This window comes from Strigops habroptila, chromosome 3 (genome assembly GCF_004027225.2).
Source record: "Strigops habroptila isolate Jane chromosome 3, bStrHab1.2.pri, whole genome shotgun sequence".
Taxonomy (NCBI): Eukaryota; Metazoa; Chordata; class Aves; order Psittaciformes; family Psittacidae; genus Strigops; species Strigops habroptila.
The window spans coordinates 37,853,604-37,875,614 of record NC_044279.2 but is presented as its reverse complement, the minus strand read 5'-3'; the positions used below and the strand labels follow the sequence as shown (position 1 = coordinate 37,875,614).

Below are 22,011 nucleotides of genomic sequence, written 5' to 3'. Positions count from 1 at the left end.
GATTTATATATACATAAAGGGCAGGAGATGCCAAAAGAAGGTATATGCCTGTAGGACAGAAGCTGGTCTTGACTGCAAATACCATTTTATCATCTTACCATCTTCTCAGGACTGGAGTGTATCCCAGCTCAGCAGAGCTCCTACCCATTTGTTCTTGTCTGCTGTGTGTACAATATCATATAACTTCACTATGATTATTGGAATTATTTTATTTACACATCATATACTCATTGCCTCACATCCTTTTAGAAACAGTTCCTGGAAATGCAGAGCTACGGTTCTTGTCAAACACTTTATTTTTCTTCATTTTTGTTTTAAAAGTGAAACAAACAAGAGAATGCCATACAGCTCAGCAAGAGGTTTAAAAAAATATCGAGGGTCATTCACAAGTCTCTTTTTTCATATGAAGAGCTTCTTTGTCTTTTCCCCAAAGAACAGAATCTCCAACATTTTAGTTACACTGCCGATAAAAATAGAAGTAGTAATCAGTAAAAAATATTCCAGCAAAATAAGGATCTGTCAAGCAACCTGCAAAACCCTGCAGAAGAAAAATAAAGGAGATTCATATAGGATCTTGTCTCAGTTCAAATACTATTTGTCTTTTGCTGCGTTGACATTTGCAAAGGCTTACCGGTACAGCTACACGGAAATAGTAGGCGCTGTCGTACGATTTAGCTACAGGGAGAGCCCAAATATGCTGACGTCCCTAGATGATAAATGAGAGAGAGAGATTAGACAACCTTATTCCACATTAAATTGGAAACAAGGGTAGGCTCTGGAAACATTTCATTGACAAATGCAGTGCAAAGTAATTATGATAACAAGACTTGATAGCTATAGTCAGAATATTTAAAGACAGAAAGTGCTGATTTTAAACCCTGCAAATGTGGGTTTGCTCTGATCAGCTCTGTGCAGGAGCTGACAGACATCTGGCTCCTACTGACATGCAGCTGGCTCTGAATAACTGAGCTCCCTCTCTAGTTATCGAAGCTAATCCTACAATAAATAAGGATTGTTCCTGATGTGCCAGGTGGCCCAAGAGCTTCAAGGTGTAATAGTAGCAAACGACAATTCTGCTGATTTGGTAGTCCTCAGAAGGCAGTGAAAGTTCCTGTACATATTCTAAAGATATGGGTAACATCTTCACTCAGTATTTCAGAAACAGATGCAGGCAAGATTTCATGCTGTTTTTGATAGTCATGTACAAATGAAATCATACATTTTCTATCTGAAGTGCTTATGCTACATTGAATAACACAAAATTCAATCCTCACCTCTTTCTAACCTAATGATCCATGGTAACTTTTATTTCATCAGTTTCTAGTGTCTCAACTCCTTCATCTTTCACTCCTCCCTTCACTTTCTGACATATTCTCTCTGTCAGAGATGATATGTTCACATGATACAACTCATGTGAGATTGCTGAGTCCAAATGATTGCTGTCCTGCCCTTTGGTAGGGAATAAGCCTTCCAGTCCCTAGGAAAATCCTCCTGAAAAAACCTCTTCAACTAGGCAGCATTTCTATTCTGAGTCACATCAAATCTGAATGCTCACTGCTGCATTAGTTTTTTGATGTGGATTTCAGGTTGGTACAGGAAATCTCTTTTACCAGTTTTGGCAATAAGCTTCAAGAATATTTCTGCACTGTGAAACTCTCTGGGTCCAACTTAATTTCAATTCTGTTGGAAATATGGCAGACGGGTCAAAACTTGTACTATTTTGGCTTTCTGATGGCTTTGCAGCAGTTGCAGAGAAGCCTGTAACTTTGCAAAGACACCTGAAAAGTTGATCAGAAAGTCAACTTAAGTCTGGGTGTATCCCAACTGCTCTAATTTGACAAAGTACCAAAAAAGTAATTTAAAATCGGTAAAGAACATATAATGTGCGGTACCACAGATCAGAAATCTAAAGAAGACTCTGAAGACTCTGCCAACTTTATAAAGTTTAACCAAGCCAAGTGTAAGGTCCTAGACCTGGGTTGGGGCAGTCCCAGGCACTGCTACAGGTTGGGCGGAGAAGAGATTCAGAGCAGCCCTGCAGAAAAGGACTTGGGGGTGTTGGTTGACGAGAAGCTTAACATGAGCCAGCAGTGTGCGCTCGCAGCCCAGAAAGCCAACCGTATCCTGGGCTGCATCAAAAGAAGCGTGACCAGCAGGTCGAAGGAGGTGATCCTGCCCTCTACTCTGCTCTCGTGAGACCTCACTTGGAGTACTGCATACAGTTCTGGTGTCCTCTACATAAAAAGGACATGGAGCTGTTGGAGCGAGTCCAGAGGAGGGCCACGAGGATGATAAGAGGGCTGGAGCACCTCCCGTATGAAGGCAGGCTGAGAGAGTTGGGGCTGTTCAGCCTGGAGAAGAGAAGGCTGCGTGGAGACCTCATAGCAGCCTTCCAGTATCTGAAGGGGGCCTATAAGGATGCTGGGGAGGGACTCTTCCTTAGGGACTGTAGTGGTAGGACAAGGGGTAATGGGTTCAAACTTAAACAGGGGAAGTTTAGATTAGATCTAAGGAAGAAGTTCTTTACAGTGAGGGTGGTGAAGCACTGGAATGGGTTGCCCAGGGAGGTTGTGGATGCTCCACCCCTGGCGGTGTTCAAGGCCAGGTTGGACAGAGCCTTGGGCCACATGGTTTAGTGCGAGGTGTCCCTGCCCATGGCAGGGGGATTGGAACTAGATGATCTTAAGGTCCTTTCCAACCCTTACTATTCTATGATTCTACGAAATTGCTTCAACTTCAGGGAGGTTTCTCCTATAATGTGTTCAGAAATGCTATTATCCTCGCTTCTGCCTCTCCTACAGTTACAGCCAGAATAAGCATTTCCAAGCAATGTGGATATATCCAGGCCTTGAAAGTCTTATATTTCCAGAGAATTTGAAGGGAATTTAAGGCCTTCATCAATTCATTGGAGATAATCAAAAGTTTGCAAGATCCGGTCTCTAAGTATTGCTTTTACTGAGAAAAGCTAACACGTTTTAACAGCTTTTATTCCTACTCTTGTTTTCACAATGAAGAATATTCCCTAGAGATATTTATTGGTAAACTCCTGTTCACACAGAAATAAAAGGAAATACTACCATTGTTTCCAGTGAATTCAAGAATTGAAAACTGGAATTCATTACCCATAAGACAATAATGGAAACAGTAGAGTAGGTGAGAGTTTAGAGAACTCTGTCTCCTAAGGCCCTGGGTGACAAGTACGCCTATTTCTGAAGTATCTCTGCAGATACAATGAGTTATAGTAGTGAGTTAGGCTGAAGCAGGTTCAAAACTCTCCTTGCAGAGTGTCACTAGATAGATTTTTATAAAAATAAGGAGAAAACTATCTCCTACAAAAAGGCTACTTCTCATTATGGTCATGTCAAAGCCAGCTATGACTGGCAGACTCAAAGTACCATTTGGATTTCTACTACCTTAATCAAGATCAGAATTTGGCAGCCATTCATTTTATAAAAATGATTCCCACAAGCCAAAGTATTGCTGCAAAAATCTTACCTGTGTGGTGTCTAGGAAATTCTTCCTACTGTTTTTGCTTGAAGAATAATAGGAGCAATAATTTCCAATAGTGACTTCGCAGAGAAATATAATTAATGGTTCTGTAGTGCTTCAAGAAACAAAGAAAAATAAGGATCCTTCCCATTGGTCTCAAATTAGAAGAATCATGGATATAAATACAATATACATATATGGGAGGAAATCCAAATAATTGAATTGAAGAGGAATAAAGCAGAGGCACTTACTTCACTGGATGATATGAAGGAGATAAACCTAAGTCACCAACCTCTAATCTGGTCCCATTCCCTCCCATGAATGGAGGATATTTTGCATTTGTAAATCTGGGTGATCTTTACAGTTGTTAAGATAAATCCAGAAATGTACACTAAACTTCCTTAAACCTTAAGCATATCCATACCATAAGCTACTGTATATGGCTTTTTACTAAATGGTCATAACATGCTTGAGTCACATGACTTACATCATGCACAGGCATAATAGACCTGTGCCAGAGGGTACCTGGGCACCTAAACACAACATCAATTTTATAGATGACAAACCCATAAGCCTTAAAACAGGGACCTACATAAATAAATCCTATTTGCCACTGTAGTCATGCAAATATGACATTAAAAAGAAGTAAAAATATACTAGACTTTGTCTGGCAAAGCAGTGGTAAATGAAATTTCATTCAGAATTCTTCAAAAGCAATGACCTTGTGGTCATATCTTCTCCAAGCTCTCCCTAGAGGGAGTTTCCGGCACTTGCTAGGTTAGCAGATGGCTTTTCTGAGAAGAGTATAAGCAAACAAAAATGCCTTGAAGATCTAAAGGAACTCGGATATGGAAATGTCAAGCAGAAAAAATGAAAGCAAAGATGGGGAAAAGGTGACATGAATATTTACAGTTTATACTTTGGGCAACAATGAAGCACCCCCCAACTAAATGTGTTTTCACAACATTAACAAGGTATTGTAAGAAACATCCATTTTAAAGCATATAATTCATATACGGCAGATTCTCTGTCCTAGTGGGCTTGTTAGTAGTGTGTGTTGGTTTCATTTGATTTCATTCAGCAGGAATAAAGGTTTTTCAAATTTTCAAATTATTTACTTATCTTGCAGTATTTAGACATGGCAGTAACCCAAATATGTTTGGTCTTTGTGAAGAGTTTTAATTTTTTTAATTTTGTGGCTTTGTTTAATGAAAGTATATAGAAAAGGTATATACTGAAAATCCCCCTCCCCCCAACACCACAAACCAATATCCAAAATAAATTCAGTAACTGCTTCAGTGAAATTCCGAATATGATGTATTAATCCCTACATGGGAGGGCTGTATTATTAGATTATAACAGCATAGATTTAGAAGACAAATTTTCAGTGGCTGTAGAAAACAAGCAGGCACTTCAGGAGTATTTTTATATTTCCTCTTATCTGAAAAAGGCAGATGTTTACAAAGATAACATTCAAGATCAAAAGACTTGACCTAAAGACAATCCATAACTTCACAGGGCCCTTTCTTTGGAGAGACTGGAGCCACGCAGTGTCATCAAGCAGTGTCTGGCAGCTGTTATGGTTATCACTGGCCTTTCTCAAAGAACCCAAAAGAAAGGACTTGTTACTTCTGGGAGAATACAATGGAGCTAGGCTTTTATTTGAGGAGAAAATATCTGCTGAGAGGAATAAGTCTGCTGCTTATTCCTGCTGTAAGTCAAAATTTTATGCCTTACCAGAGGTTCCTGCTCAGGAACCCCCTTTACGGGACTTGGAACAAGAGGTGAAAAAAATTGTGTTCTCTGGAGTTATTTATATATGCTTGTATATCTGCCTAGTAATATTACTATAGACCAAAAAGAAAAAATCAAATCCCTAGGCCAAAGGCCACAATCCTCCTACTGTATGTGTACAAGTCTGCTCAAATGATCATTAGACTGAACCTTAAGACTATTGGATTTTAATATCTGCATCAATGGGGGAAAATTCTGATTGGGCTGAGAGCAGTATTGGGCCTATGCTACAGCAAAGGATCTACATTAAGAACTTTGTTGTGCATAGATTTGACCCACTCTGAATACGGACAAATTCATGTCACAACAGAAATCGGCTAATAATTACTATCCAAAATATTAATTACTGTCTTATTATGTATTATCTTTAATTGTACTTACTTCATTTCCAGTGAGATTTCTACATCCATGGGCGTGTATTTGTTAACAGGAATAACATAACTGTAATTTCCAGACCTGCAAAAAGTGGCATTAATGCACATAGGATTTTGAGACAGACAATATATTTGCAAAAATGTGGAAATTGCATTTAAACTTAAAGAAAAAAAATATGAAAAGGTATAAAACCTCCTTAGGTTTTATTCCTAAGGAACCTCCTTAGTAAGGTTTCATGGGATACAGTCCTAGAGGGCAGGGGGGCCCAAGACTGCTGGTCGATATTCAAGGATCACCTGCTACGTGCTCAAGAGTGTTGCATCCTGACTAGAAGAAAGTGCAGCAGGAGGGCCAGGAGACCTCCATGGATGGACAAGGAGCTGCTGAGGAAACTTGGAGGGAAAAAAGAAGCTTATAGAAGGTGGAAGCAAGGACAGGCGGCCTGGGAAGAATATAGGAGCATTGCCCGAGAAGCTAGGGACCAGGTTAGGAAAGCTAAGGCCCAGCTAGAATTAAGTTTGGCAAGGGATATAAAAGATAACAGGAAAGGATTCTATAGGTATGTAGCAAATAAAAGACAGACTAGGGACAATGTGGGCCCTCTCCGGAAGCTATCAGGAGAACTGGCTACCATGGATTTGGAGAAGGCTGGGGTTCTTAATGACTTCTTTGCCTCAGTCTTCACCAGCAAATGCTCTGACCACACCACAAAAGTCTTGGAAAGCAAATGCAGGGACTGTGAGAATGAAGACCTTAGGCCCACTGTAGGAGAGGATCAGGTTCAAGACCATCTTAAGAACCTGAATGTGCACAAGTCCATGGGACCTGATGAAATCTATCCATGGGTCCTGAAGGAGCTGGCGAATGAAGTTGCTAAACCATTGTCCATCATATTTGAAAAATCCTGGCAGTCAGGTGAAGTTCCCGATGACTGGAAGAAGGGTAATATAACCTACATTTTCAAGAAGGGGAAGGTGGAAGACCCAGGGAACTACAGACCAGTCAGTCTCACCTCTGTGCCTGGCAAAATCTTGGAACAGTTTCTCCTGGAAAACATGCTAAGGCACATGAAAAACAACGAGGTGGTTGGTGACAGCCAACATGGCTTCACTAAGGGGAAATCCTGCCTGACCAATTTGGTGGCCTTCTATGATGGAGCCATGGAACTGATGGACAGGGGCAAAGCAGTTGACGTCGTCTACCTGGACTTGTGCAAAGCGTTCAACACTGTCCCACATGACATCCTTGTCTCTAAATTGGAGAGACATCAATTTGATAGAGGGACCACTCAGTGGATAAAAAACTGGCTCGATGGCCGCACACAAGGAGTTGTGGTAAATGGCTCTATGTCCAGTTGGAAACCTGTAACGAGTGGTGTCCCTCAGGGATCGGTGTTGGGACCAGTTCTGTTCAACATCTTTGTCGGCGACATGGACAGTGGGATGGAGTGCGCCCTCAGCAAGTTTGCCGACGACACCAACCTGTGTGGTTCAGTTGATATGCTGGAGGGAAGGGATGCCATCCAGAGGGACCTTGACACACTTGTGAGGTGGGCCGATGCCAACCTTATGAAGTTTAACCAAGCCAAGTGTAACGTCCTAGACCTGGGTCGGAGCAATCCCAGGCACTGCTACAGGTTGGGCGGAGAAGAGATTCAGAGCAGCCCTGCAGAAAAGGACTTGGGGGTGTTGGTTGACGAGAAGCTTAACATGAGCCAGCAGTGTGCGCTCGCAGCCCAGAAAGCCAACCGTATCCTGGGCTGCATCAAAAGAAGCGTGACCAGCAGGTCGAAGGAGGTGATCCTGCCCTCTACTCTGCTCTCGTGAGACCTCACTTGGAGTACTGCATACAGTTCTGGTGTCCTCTACATAAAAAGGACATGGAGCTGTTGGAGCGAGTCCAGAGGAGGGCCACGAGGATGATAAGAGGGCTGGAGCACCTCCCGTATGAAGGCAGGCTGAGAAAGTTGGGGCTGTTCAGCCTGGAGAAGAGAAGGCTGCGTGGAGACCTCATAGCAGCCTTCCAGTATCTGAAGGGGGCCTATAAGGATGCTGGGGAGGGACTCTTCCTTAGGGACTGTAGTGGTAGGACAAGGGGTAATGGGTTCAAACTTAAACAGGGGAAGTTTAGATTAGATCTAAGGAAGAAGTTCTTTACAGTGAGGGTGGTGAAGCACTGGAATGGGTTGCCCAGGGAGGTTGTGGATGCTCCACCCCTGGCGGTGTTCAAGGCCAGGTTGGACAGAGCCTTGGACCATGTGGTTTAGGGCAAGGTGTCCCTGCCCATGGCAGGGGGGTTGGAACTAGATGATCTTAAGGTCCTTTCCAACCCTTACGATTCTATGATTCTAAAAAACTCCTGCATGCTGGACGAAGCAACTGTGAGAAGGAGCCAGCCACGCAGCCATGCCATATTAATGGTATTTTATTCCACCATAATAAAGCATAATAAAACAATTTACCTACCTGCACTGTAGATTTTTACTACAATAGCTGTTGTCAATGCTTTGCTGAGTTTCCAAAATCTGTATGGAACTGACTGTTGTATCAATCCCTAAAAATATGAAGAATAATGTTTTATTCTTGGTTATTTCAGAAATATTAGATAAGAGCATAATAAAACTGCAGTAAATACAGTGGCGTCTACTCTCTTGCTTGCCACTACAGGAGTTGCTGCAGGTCTAAATTAGCACTCGGTAAAAAGCCTCTGATTGATTACCTTCATTCTGCCATCAGAATGATGGCATCTTACCTCAGGGGAGGTAAGATCCTTGTTCAATTTACAAGGACAGATATGCTGGGCATCTGGTATTGTAACATTTTCTTTTGGGCAGACATTGAAGGCTATTTTGATGGCAGTCCAAGTAGAATAAAAATGTGTCAATGTTCATTTTAATGTACTAGAAGCCATGCTCATGCAAGTAACCATTAACTTGAAAAACATTACCTTTGCTCAGAGAAATAATATGGAATGCAACAAAACTTGTTCCTAATCCTATGTGCAGGAGAACTACCTAACTCTAATGAACATTATAATTTCTTCGTAAAATTTTGCCTTGAACTTGCAAGAACTTAACAGTTTTGCAATATCCTACATATACAACAAAGGTATAGCAATGGTGGCGTGGCTCTTCCCCAAGGCAGATTAGCCCTGTGGAGAGTTAGGCAGCAAGAACCAGTGTGCTAACACAGCAGCACAGCTACTGCTTTCACAGCTGGCCTAGGAATCACTGCACTGAGCTGCATCCTGAAAAGCTTATCTCTTCTGGGGATATCTACAGCATCCAACCAGTGCAGGTCTGTAGTAAGGACATGCAGCATCTCAGACCCCTAAACCAGCCGACTTCAGTCTGAACTGTGAAGGGCCCTCAAGCGTAAGGGGCTGAACAAGTTTAATCCCCTTGAGTGGACCTAGCCTCACACTGCCAATGAATTGGGGAAGGCCCAGTTGTGGAGGGAGCATGTGAGCCATGAGCAGATAGCCAGACTCCAGCTGCTGACTACAGCATCAAGCTGCTATTTTAAGTCTCGCAGTGTGGTGCAAAAAGCACAAAGAGGACCTGGTTCAGCAGGCTCCAGACTGCTTTTCACATCGTGCTTTGAACACTGCTTTTGTGTTTCTGTTCCTCTGTTCTACAGCAACAGTTCCCTGTTTTGCAGAGAAACTTGATGATTATAAGCTGGCCTGTGCTCTGATTATAAAACATCTGTGTGGTAGCATATACTTAACTTTCAGCATGCAAATATCCACAGGTATGCTTAACTGACAGAGGGAAATTGAGCATGTTAATCTCAAAGAACTAGCACAGGAGAACATTTCCCTATGATGCAGCATCTCATTACAACACGTACCACAGTAAAGCCACAGAGGATCTTTCCTGAGGTGTGTAGACGTGAAAAAAATCAAAAGGGGAATGATTTTCCTCATATTACCTGCTTTAAGTGCAAGCCAGTGCATAGATTTTTTATCATCCAAATACTGCCTGATCTTTAACCAAATATTTATAAAAAAACTCCAAACCTTAAAACAGAGCATCCACATAAACAGAAAAGACAAGGCACAATCCCGCTTATACTGAACGAATGCCAGAACATGCTGTTCTAACATATGTAATCAGCAGATACCCATCTTCACAGAAATGAATCAATATTTTCAGCCCAGACTGGCTCTGGCAGCAGTGCGCAGTCGCTACCAGGGCAGCCTGAAATCAAGCCAAAAGTCTTGTGTCGAAGAACTTCATACCAGCTCCACTGAGGCAGGCAGTGTCAGGAGCCTAAAGTAAAGATGGCCCCTTTCAAGCAACTGATGCTTTAATCCACTAGATCAATTGATCCTAACCCAAACACTTCCTTTATACTGTATCATGCTTTTCCTGCACACAAATACTACAATCACATCCTTGAGCATTTTGCTGTATAAGGGTTAGCAGTGTTAAGCACCTTACAAGATTTTAGCCCCTGTCAAGGAAAATGTCACTTGTCATTTTATTGCATCTGAAGACAAGTCAAAAGAGTCTCTAGAGAGGGCAGCCAGAATGTCTATAAAAATCTGATAAAGATGTAGGAATAAATTGGGATGACAAGAAAATTACAGTCAATCACAGGTATTCAATAGATTTCTAAGTGCTAATTCTCTATAATGCTCACTTATAAATGAAACTTCTCTAATTCCAGCAGCAGAATTCCAAGCCTAAAGGTAGCTCTTCAAAGTTATACAATTAGATATTTCAACAGGTTTTTTATAAAATACAGGACTTACAGTCACTTCCAAGGTCAAGTCTTCTATTAGATTTTTTGACTGGATCTTCCTCAGATAACAGACTGGATCTTCTCCTTCCTGTGAAAGGATGTATGTACAAATATTGGCCTTGCACAGTTGTAACAGCAAAATATGAATACAACATCCAGAGATATTTTGTTAATTATCTCTTGGATAAAGGTATTCATAACCACAAGAGAAACCTTTAAAATACAAAGCACTTCTATTCAGAAGAAGATATATACAGTCAAAAGAGTTTGTACATAACAAGAAACAAGCTTTTGAAATGCTATAGGATATATAAAACATTTCAAAAAAAAGCCTAATAGAATAAATTTCATCTCACACACAGAATACCACCAATTGTTGTAACACAGAGACAAAGTGAAAGTCAATATCCAGTCAGGCACTTCAGCACACAGCTGGTCATAAAGCCACATCTTTCTTACTAGTGATGTTGAGAAAACAGAGTTAGTAAGAATAGGCATCTGCCACACAAACATAGGTCAGAGGAATAAATTAGCTTTTTGAGTGCAAGACGTAAGACACCGAGGACTGACCCTAGTGAGACACAGCACTTCAGGAAGAGAAGGATGAATCATCAAATTAAAGAAACTAATACACAGCTCTAACAACATGATCACCATGTTCAGTGATGCCACCTCTGTAATTTGGAATATTGAACTAGAGTGGGAAATACAAGCTGATGATTTTTATTGTTATTCTATTAATTTTCTCAGCATTTCTGTAGAAAAGTGAACTTTAAAAGATCTTTTGAACAATTATCACATAGTACAACCTGAGGAAGGCAAAAGGCTCTTCAAGCTCATGGGAAATGGTTTAAAGCTATTCCTGGGCTTTTGCACTAACTGACAGCCAAGAATCTGTCCAGAGACATGTTACCAATAAACTGGCACCAAGAAATGTTGATCTTGCCTAAACCAACATGCTTCACTAAATACGATTTCATCTGTGGAAAAAAAAATAAAGGAATAATGTATTTCTAGAATATCAAAATGCTCAGTTCCCACATTTTCCAAAGAAAAATTCTGATTTCAAAATGACTGTTTAGAACAGAAGTTACTGTTTCATTCTATAAAAAATTATTTTTACAAAAGGAAGAATCAAAATGAATTATTTCACTGAAGACAGCTGGATTGACCTTACTATTTTCTTGTTAATTCCACATTTTGTTTTTCATTTTAGTATTGGGAAATAAGAAAATCCAGATTTTTCTCATGCTATTAGGTGACTGAGAGCATGGAACAACATTAACAACTGGAATCTGAGAACCCAGAAGCAACGTAGCACAAAAATGTCTTTGGGATTGCCCTAATTTTCGTGGTTTGTTATAATCTGTGATACTGCTGCTAATTACTCCTTGAATCCATTTTCTATTTACTTGGTCATCATAGAGATCTACCAGTTCCGGCAACTTAGGCGGTAAATGTTGCATTTAGTAATCATCTGTAATTACTCTGCTCTCATGAGACCTCACTTGGAGTACTGCGTACAGTTCTGGTGTCCTCAACATAAAAAGGACATGGAGCTGTTGGAGCGAGTCCAGAGGAGGGCCATGAGGATGATAAGAGGGCTGGAGCACCTCCCATATGAAGACAGGCTGAGGAGTTTGGGGCTGTTCAGCCTGGAGAAGAGAAGGTGGAGACATCATAGCAGCCTTCCAGTATCTGCAGGGGGCCTATCAGGATGCTGGGGAGGGACTCTTCCTTAGGGACTGTAGTGGTAGGACAAGGGGTTACAGGTTCAAACTTATACAGGGGAAGTTTAAATTAGATATAATGAAGAAGTTCTTTACTGTGAGGGTGGTGAGGCACTGGAATGGGTTGCCCAGGGAGGTTGTGGATGCTCCATCCTTGGCGGTGTTCAAGGCCAGGTTGGACAGAGCCTTGGGCCACATGGTCTAGTGTGAGGTGTCCCTGCCCATGGCAGGGGGATTGGAACTAGACGATCTTAAGGTCCTTTCCAACCCTAAGTATTCTATGATTCTATGATCTGTTGTCCCATTTCTTTATACTATTCCGCATACCTAGAAAAATGGCTACTGAACACGTGCAATCAGTTATACATGAACGGCAGGTCTTGAGACAGATCTAAAAAAAGCCTGTTAGTTCTCTTCTTTTTCCTTTTAATTTACAAACTAGTTGTCATATCTTCATTTCACTTTCTTCTGTTTTCTCTTAATAGTCTAGGTATGTTAGCAATGCATTAATCCTTCCCTGCCATTCTGCATTTTCATTGACAGAGAACTATTCTGTAGGAAAACCTGTATCCCCTAGTAAAGGTAAAAGATTGCTCACTGAAAGAAAGATGTTCCCCCTGTAGATAAAATACTTCAGTTGTGCAGGTGCTGGCAGGAATATTTATTAAGTATTCTGAGTCACTAAACATTTAACAGTGTGATTCTTTCACAGATGATGGAGGAAAGTATGAAGTGGGAATGAGAATTTTATATAAAAACCAGGGTGAAGCCAGATTTACTTCCCTAGGATCTCAGTTATTTAAGTGAAGTCAGTAACCTGTATAGAAATTTATTTTTACTTTTTTTTTTTAACTCATCATAAAATTACCATTTCATTGTCCATTAAGCTGATGAAATCCAAATGAAAGGTAGAAACCTGGACCCTGATGTTATTTTTATTTGGAACTCAAGTTACCAATTGAGAACACCAGGAACCACCAAAAACCACTGTAGCAGCCTTCAGTAAATTGTAAACTTCCACTCTGTCACATACAGTAACTCTGAGGGCTTTCTCAAGGCCCATGTGGGGCGTGAAGATCCAATTCAATAACAAATATGAAAGTATTACCATGACCAGAATGTAATGAGGAAAACTATTGTCTCCAGATTAGTTTTAGATAAATACCACATCCAACAAATGTGATATCTTTTCTTTTTTTTTTTTACTTAAAGCACTTTCTGGTTTTAATTCAAATGAGTTATAATATGCTATAAGCATTATGGAAAAAACCTGCTGGTGATTTCTTGTGGTGGTAGTAGCTTGCTATGAATCCATTAACTGCCATCTGAAAACAATAAATGCAAATGCTTGAAGTTGACCAATTCCCAGCAGGAGCCCTCACCAAGCTTTTATTGAGGGGAGAGACACCAGGGAGAAACAACACTCTGAAAGAAAGGACGGACAGTCCCTGGTTACCAGAAATACTTAACATGAAGGGGCAAGCAATAAGCACTAATGGCATGGAAGCAGAGAGCAGAAAAGGCCCAGATGCTGAAGGGTATTCACACTGCTCACCTCCACTGAAATCAATAAGAGTTTGAAAGTCTAAATTCTTTAGAGAAACCAGCCCCTAATACAAGCAAAGTATGAGGGGAAAAGGCCACATTAAGCTAGATTACATAAAGATGTGCTGAATTTTTGTCAATAAATTTTGTCTTGCACATGAATGCTTTTGTTTCTACTTGAACACTCCTAATAGCCTTCTCCTCAACAAATCTGAGATGCAAGAGATTGGGAGCTACAATGGATGTACTCAGTAGTAGCCTACACCCACTGAATTCAAGTAGCACATAGTGGAGCATGTCTGTTAAATATGAACTCCAAATAGCATTTAATTCAACTGTAATTTCAAATAGTTTTCTCTGTCCACAAATCAGATAATTAGCTGATGCTAAAATATCCACTGTTTATCTTGATTATTGCCCCTATTTAATTCTTAGGTTTTTGTTCTGAAGACATTTTCTTTTTCATTTGTCTTGGCTACAGCAACATTAGCAGCTTGTTGGTTTTCCTTGTGTTTGGGTTTCATATTGACATTGTTACCTTCTATCTGGGGATACATTCAGCTTCATTAACCTTGCGCAGATCTGAAATCTTTCAGTAGCTTGTGTACTGTGCTGATTTTTCACTCTTGGATCCACTCTTAATGCTATTTGGAGCATAAGACCTTGAGAAGGTAATGCTTTGTGTTTATTTTTTCCACCTAATATCAAAAGCAGCCAGCTGGGGATAGAAGGCTTTCAAATTTCATTTTCATCTGTCTACAGTTCTCTCATTTGTGAATCAGATTAATGTCTTTTTAATTAGTCAACACTTTCAGACTGTAGAGCAATACAAATCACTTAGGTATAACCTCTTGAAAGCACTGTACTGAGCTATATCTGCCAGAGGGCTTACTGCAGCACTAAGAATAATAAGAACTACTTGCATGCAGCTTGTCTGCAGACAACACTTTGAAGTATAAAGAATGGCCAGTGGGCGAATCCCACTGAAACAGTTTATGTCGTTAAGAGTGTCCAGCAACTGGCAATGCCTGCCTTGGCAGACATTTGTACTGTAGAAGCTGAACTGCATCTGTCCCCAGTTTTACCTCAACTTGTTAGCTGTGGTTGGTGCAAGAATTGTTCCCAAGACCAAGAAATGAAGAGTACGAATGCTAGGTTTAGTAATATTAACTCTTGCTTCCAGACACTACAATGTTAAGGTCCAGGAAAGCGGAATACCGATTCCGACAACTTGTACATCCCTTTATGCATAAACTCTTTCTTGTAAATATTATAAAAGTTCTAAACAGTACACCTACTCATATATTACACATGTAACATCAGGCAAGCAATATCTGAAGAATTAATTCCAGTAAAAATAGTTTATTTCATAGAGCTCTGCCTTTAAATAATTTGTCTACTCAAAAATCCTGCCTGAATAAGCAAAGTTTTAAGTCAAAAGTTTTCTGTTTTCTGTCAGTTGAATTTCTGTTTCTGCCCACAGAAAAGATGTATTATCATCCCACTGTGACACCATTAAGTCTTTTGGGGTTTTTTGTATCTGTTACCCTCCACTACCTCCAATCAACTCCTGTCCAACTGTAGCCAAAGGTTAATTAAAGGTATTAGTGACTTTCTAGTTCACATGAAATCATCTACTGTGAACGGCCAGGAAGAACAGTGACATCTGACAAAACATTTCAGGACCCAAAATTCCTGATGGTGATCAGGCCAGATTTTTCAAAAACATATTGACTGCAATGGTGATTAGTTGTATCGGGATTTTTTAAATCCTCTGGACTAGGCTATTTTGTAGGAACCTAACTACCTTCCTCTACATCTTCATATAGTCTTTACTCACAAGACAAATAATAGAAATTAATGTTTCAACTTACGTTTCGTTTTTACATTGGTTCCCTCATAAGCTGAAGATCTAACTTTTGTTTGATAAATTGGACAACAGTAGACCTGGTCACAAGGCAAAATGTCACAGAAATTCACTTCAGGGATCCCGCTGACGGGTTGAGTGCTCTGAGAAATTGTGCTTTCCCCATGAAACGCTAAAGATAAAAAGAAAGACACAATTCTCACTAGTGCTGTGTGTCTATTGACATTTTATAATAGCACAGAAATTGAAAGTCTGTTAAATGCATGCAGACCAGCAGAGATACCATACCTGCTGTAGTAGTAGAGCGAGAGAGTAGGAGAGAACTTGTACTGCCGATGAAGAAAAACAATTAATTAAGAAGTGGACATCAGAGCTGTGGACCAAAACAGATTGGTCCACAACCTATTACTAATTCTAATTCACTAACACTAATTTAACTACTTGCCTGTAAACTGGATAATTTTCAAAACTTCTGTCATGAACGCTAAGTAAATACAGGGTCGAGATCGTCAAAGCACTGTAGAAAGAGAATTATTCTACAGTTTTACATCCCTCTCTTATGTAACATAATATGAACAATACTTCGACAGCACCTTGACGAAATGTGGTAATGTATGAGTCAACTATCTGATCACCTTCCCTTTAGTGGGAAAAATTCCAACTGAATTTAATAGAGTTTAGATCAGATACTGTATAAATGTATGCATATACTTGTATTCAACACAAAATATGGTCAGTTTTCAATTGTAAATAGAATTGCAGCACCAGTTCAAAGTACTCAGTTCACAGAGAGATTGTAAGACCCAAGGTTTTGGACTGGAAACAGAAAAGGGAAATCTCAGAAGCCCAGAGCATACTTTCCTTTCCACAAGTCCAATGTCACAAGTTAAACTTTCATAGTCACAGGACTTCCCACTTGCTGAAAAAAGTCCAGCTTCATTTCACACAACTGAATCACTCTGTACATCGAAATTATACTTCAGCACAGAATGATTGCATAAAACATGTAAAGTCTCACAAGTTCAGCTTTGCACCTGTCGCATGAGCCACCAAGATACATTCAAGGTGCACCATACATTATGACATGGACAGAGATTAGGTGTGTGAGCACCACATGAGTATCTCACTTTTCTAAAACAATTTCAACTTTACAGCATTACCAGGTATATTCACTGTTAATTTTAACGCATTGTGTTATTTGAGTAGGAAGGGTGAGAAGAAGAAAAAAATTGCAGTCTTCTTTCTGATGAGATAAGTAGAAAGGGGAAGGGAGAAGAACCAAGTCAACCTTTTGATAATTAATTGTTACCATAGTGCCATAATAGCAATCAAAGCTATTACAGTCACCCGGAAAACCTTCATGGAGCAAGACCCTTTTGTCTTTGACAAACAAACCTAGAAAAAAAAAAGATGCTTGGTTAATTTAACATAACTAAGCTGGTACTAGTAGATTAAAGAATACTACACTAGTCTGACTTTAGGTTAACCTTGTTTCTTTCAGAGGAACCATACAAGTCATCCTTATACAAGGGTCACGTCTGAAGAGAAAAACTTAAGTAATGAAAGGCTCCCAAAAAATGTGAATGCAATGTGCACTGTTGATAGTCTGGGGAAACAAATATTACAAAGAAGAAAGGATGGATAAAAATAACAGCTCCTTCTCTTTTCTTCCTGCCATTTTTCATACTCTTGAAAATGAAATTAAGAACTCAGCAGTGGCCAGAACTAAGAGATGAGCAGCTTTCAGTATATGCTCAGACCAAGTTAAACCAGGGCCAGTGTAAATACAGAAAACACTATCCAAACAAGTAGGATGATCTCAGATGATGAAGCATTTTATTGTCATTACGGAATGAACAACATTTGACCTGCTATTTTCTCTTGCTCGTTGGCACTGGCAAAAGCATGGTAGACAAAAGAGCATTAATTCATCTTAAAGAACAGGACTTAACAGCCTAGAGAAGACTGTCTTGCAAAAGGTCAACTCATTCAATCTCTGTGAAAAGGGATCTCCTCTTTCTATACCAAGATATGGGCAGTCAGCAATAGCAATGACATCCTATCCAGATCTTAACCAACTGAAGGACAGAATTATCCAGTATAAACCAAGAGATGCTAACTACAAACCACAGTGAGATGCTAACTACAAACCACAGTGAAAGACTCATCCAAAGAAGAAAGTTGAGGAAGAACTACCACTATGCAGACTTCCAAACTAAAATGAGCATTTCTGTGCAAGGCTGCACTGCACCATGTGAGCACACCTACAGGCTCAACAGCTCTGTCCTGTTGGTCTTCTCCTTCACATCATTACACAGCGTGGATCTACTCTCACATACACAATGTATAGGTGAGAAGTAGAAGTGTCTCATACATATTTTCTATCTCATTACAGTTTTTAAGTTTCTAGCACTACACTAAGTAATTCTGGGAAAGGAATTTCATTCTATATTTAGAAACACAAAAGCTTTCATCAATATTTCAGCACTTACAAAATCTCTTTCATAGGCATATTTCGTATATTTCATATTTCACTCACCTTGCTGGATTTTAGCGGGACTGATTTTTTTGATGGCAAAAGACTAGTAGCTCGACTATACCTGCTGTAAGGAACAAAATCTTTTTAACATTCAAATGCTTCAGCAACTAATAAATGAAAAAGAGACATTTTCAATAGGGTGTTAATGTCACTTGCTTTTGCAATTCCAACATTTAAAAAGAGAAAGGCAGAAGTGTCGTCAGATTCGTTTTCAAGAACAAAGGCCTCCAGTTAATTCATTCAGGTGAATGCTATTAAATGTTACATTTGGTTTCAAAGAAAATTTGGGGAAATGATAGAGAAATAGGAAGTGCTTATCACTTCCACTGAAGAACTAATGAGGATTTCTCCTTGCAGAAGCAGCTCTGCAGATTTCTCTTAGCAGCAATTTCCACAGTCCAGGGGTGTAACTGGACATAATCTACCCTTGCTTCACACAACTGAAGCAATTACAAAAACTACTACAATTTATCAGCCATTTCAAATATTAGTTTTGTCAGTGAGTTAAGAAATACAAGAAATTGGCATTTTTTGCACTACTTAAATGCTGGAAATGAGCTGAGCTCCACTGTCAAGCAGAACTGGTTTTCATTTCTACCACAGAGAGCACTTTACCGATCTCTGTGACAACTATCAGAAAACATCCCAGACAGGTACCTGACTTTGCTCTCTTCACTGAAAGTTGACTTTAAACTGTTCATTCGTTTCAGCCTGGCCAGTTTCCTATTCCACTGTTCCAATTCTTCTATTCTGACTTCAAGATTGTTGGTTAGTTTACAAAGCTGCTTTACAGCACCAACATTCTCCATAAAGATCTGATCCTGAGAAGAAAACAATGACAAAAGGAGATACAGTATATTCATCAGTCATACGTAACAAGGAGTAATGAATATAGAATTCACTTATGTAAGGATACATTGAATATTTAAAATGCAAACACAAGTTACCTCACTGTAAATGGGACACGCTTATGACTATAAAATCTTTTTGCTAGATTGTAAAAATTGCTTATGTTCAATTCACAGTAAATTGAAAATGAGGACTTGCAGAAGAACTTGAAGAAGCTTTGTAAACCAAGAATTAAAACTATATTTTATCTTCATACTCTGTTGAGTTTTAAACCTTAACACTGTCACACAGGCATCTACTATCTGATTTGTAGTGCTGCCTTAGTGTCACAACCTAACACCACTGCTCTTGCGTGAGCACCTAGAAATCAGCTACGGTTTGGAAACCTGATCAAATGCAGCAAATTTTCTAGAAGTCTCCTTTTCATCAGCATTTCTAGAAACTGCTCTTCCCACAACTTTAATCAAGGTGTCTAATTCACGCTTCCTTTATAGGGAAAACAGCCTACCAGACTTAACTTGTTTGTAGCCTATCAAAAGAAGTGAGATGCAGTATTTTTAATAGATATTTTCTCCAAGTTTGGTGGTGTGAACTTGTGTTTTCTATAGAATAATGAAAGAATGCAAGATTATAATGAATACAGGATCATGTTCATGACAGCATCCAGACAAGACACAGTTACCAATCTGTATAACCTCTGTCTTCCCATTATCAGCTATAAGCAGGAAAAAGCTGGGAAGTGGTCCTTTGACCTGCAGAGAATGGCATGCAACAGAGGGGCCTCTCTGAGCAATGTTCTGGACAAGCACTGTCTGCAGTCATGTGTAACTGGACTCTGTGACTGACAGTCCCTTGCAGCCCTATTTCTACAGGAAAACGAGAGGAAGAGAGCACAGGACAATAGACTAAGCCATTGTTTCCAACCTGTGAGCAAGGTAATTACTTTGTGTGCCATAAATATTTTATAGTATAAGATTTTGAAGCTATAGTAAGGACTTCAGATGGCTAAAAAAAGCCTTCCCACAGAGCACGCAGAGCTAGGATTTGTATTTGGTATGAAGTGATTACACCAGGATTAGAGGAAAGAAGTTTTTATTTAACTGGTAGAATTCCATCATTACTTAATTAACTTCTGGAACACTTAATTAACTTCAACACTTAAACACAAAAGAATGTTTTGGAGTCCCACTTGTTGGACCAATGCTAAGAAATCACTATGCAAAGTTACGTTTTTTTCCTTTTCTCCTTCATTTTATGTTTATTTTTTATTGTAATGAGATTTTAATGTAAATACTTTTTGTGATTATAAGATTCAGCCATTTACTAACATTTGGTGGTTCAGCTTTTTCTTGATTTGCCAAACACGATTTTTGTAAATATATGTGGAGGAATATAGCTTTGTGTAAAGTATAATGTGTGTTTATAGCTCCATATATGACAAGAACGGTCTAAATACACACCTCCAACTGTTCTTTCAAGACCATACCTTGTCAACCATGAGGAAGTTTTCTATTTTTTCTCCATCATTACAAGCAACATCTCCAACTTCTCTAACAGCTTGAGGCAAAAGCTCCTTCACTTCCTGAGCTATTATTCCTGTTCACAAGATAACATAAAGTCAGGAAACACAGTGGCATACTACTGATCATGGTTGTCTGCTTTGAGTTAACTATCTTAAAAGCTGCAGGTAGGGCCAAACATGATCTAGAATTTCTCTATGGTAGGAAAATCCAGGATATCACTTTTTTTTTTCCATTCCAAAGAAAACAAACAGAAAGCTTTAGAATTCCTGTTTCTCTGCAATAAAAAAACTGTTTGTGACCACATCATTCTAATTAAACTTCTGGGCAAATAAACTCCTATCTTTAAAAATTGAAACGGAAGTTGGAAAATTACCAGAAATGCTTAATTTTGGCATTTTTGTATTGTAAGAGATACACAGCAAAGTGTGCAACTGTACTATTCTAAGAAATGAGCATGGAATAGGAAGGGTGTTAAAAGATACTATGACACAATGAACAACAGTGGAAGTTAATGAAAAATGGGAACAGAGCTGACTGAATACCTGTTTCATGGGTGGTTTTTATTCCCATAACAGATGCAAATTCAGGCTTGTAGTCGTACTCCACCAGCCTCATTTGTGTTATTCTTCTCAACTGCTCATTTGTGTCAACCTAGTTGGACAAATACCAACATTCACACGTTGAAAGACTAAAAATGTCATGGCATCTAGGACATCACTGAGATAGAACAAGCCTGACATGGACACTTGGCCAATCTTCACATGGAAAAATATGGACAATCTTCCCATTCCCCATTAGCAGAGTGGTATTTTTATTCATATTGCCAGTAACCCTCCAGTCTGACAACTCCCATTTACACAGATACCCGAAGCCTCCCTGGGCAGCCTCTTCCAATGGCCAGAGGTGATGGCTCTACAGAGCACAGTGGTACATCTGGTTTCTTTAGGCCAGCATTTCGGCACACCCAGGATAAAGAAGCTGCTTCATGTGTCAGAACAATGATCCACACATGTGCAAACATAAATGGCCTAAATACTCCACAGCCCTCACCTCCCGGATATTCTGCTTTGCTCGGCTGTCAGATGGATACATGACTCTGCCCATAACTTTTGCATTTCCACAGACAACCAGTGCTTCATCTGGTGCATCTGTGTTAATTCCTACTCGACCATGATAGATTATTGTCTCTGGAACATGTCCTCGCTGCCACAGTACATCACTGTCATTCTCAAACTGCCCTGGGTTAGATGCCTGGAAGAAAAAATTATGTTTAATGATATAGTATAGTATAGATGTACTATTGCTTACTCAATTCGAAATGCCAAGTCTTTAGTATTTAAATTGTAGTCAAGAGCTTTTCTAACACACCGACAGAAAAAACCAGAGTGGAGTCACTTCTAAGTGTTTTTGCTGACACAGCCTTGGCCTCATTGCTTTTTCCCTTGAATTCTACTGTATTATCACCTTAAACCAAACTGTCAATGTCGAAAGCTTTCCAAATTTTAACTTTGACATTATGCCACATAACCATTCTTTATTTACCAGCAAATTT

General features: G+C 39.6%; 1 protein-coding gene across 1 annotated transcript in view; it reads right to left on the bottom strand.

Moving 5' to 3' along the window:
* Positions 1-273: 273 nt before the first annotated feature.
* The window catches only part of MYRFL (myelin regulatory factor like), a 46,788-nt gene continuing 25,050 nt past the window's right edge, over positions 274-22,011 (bottom strand). The window contains exons 11-25 of the mRNA XM_030478429.1: positions 21,510-21,710; positions 21,002-21,110; positions 20,423-20,532; positions 18,745-18,908; positions 18,088-18,151; positions 16,858-16,943; positions 15,994-16,065; positions 15,837-15,877; positions 15,556-15,720; positions 10,417-10,494; positions 8,124-8,211; positions 5,665-5,739; positions 3,496-3,604; positions 632-706; positions 274-538 (exon numbers count right to left, since the gene is read on the bottom strand). Coding sequence (XP_030334289.1) covers positions 452-538; positions 632-706; positions 3,496-3,604; positions 5,665-5,739; positions 8,124-8,211; positions 10,417-10,494; positions 15,556-15,720; positions 15,837-15,877; positions 15,994-16,065; positions 16,858-16,943; positions 18,088-18,151; positions 18,745-18,908; positions 20,423-20,532; positions 21,002-21,110; positions 21,510-21,710 — 1,524 coding nt within the window. The 3' untranslated portion in view covers positions 274-451. The remainder of the gene's footprint in view (positions 539-631; positions 707-3,495; positions 3,605-5,664; positions 5,740-8,123; positions 8,212-10,416; positions 10,495-15,555; positions 15,721-15,836; positions 15,878-15,993; positions 16,066-16,857; positions 16,944-18,087; positions 18,152-18,744; positions 18,909-20,422; positions 20,533-21,001; positions 21,111-21,509; positions 21,711-22,011) is intronic.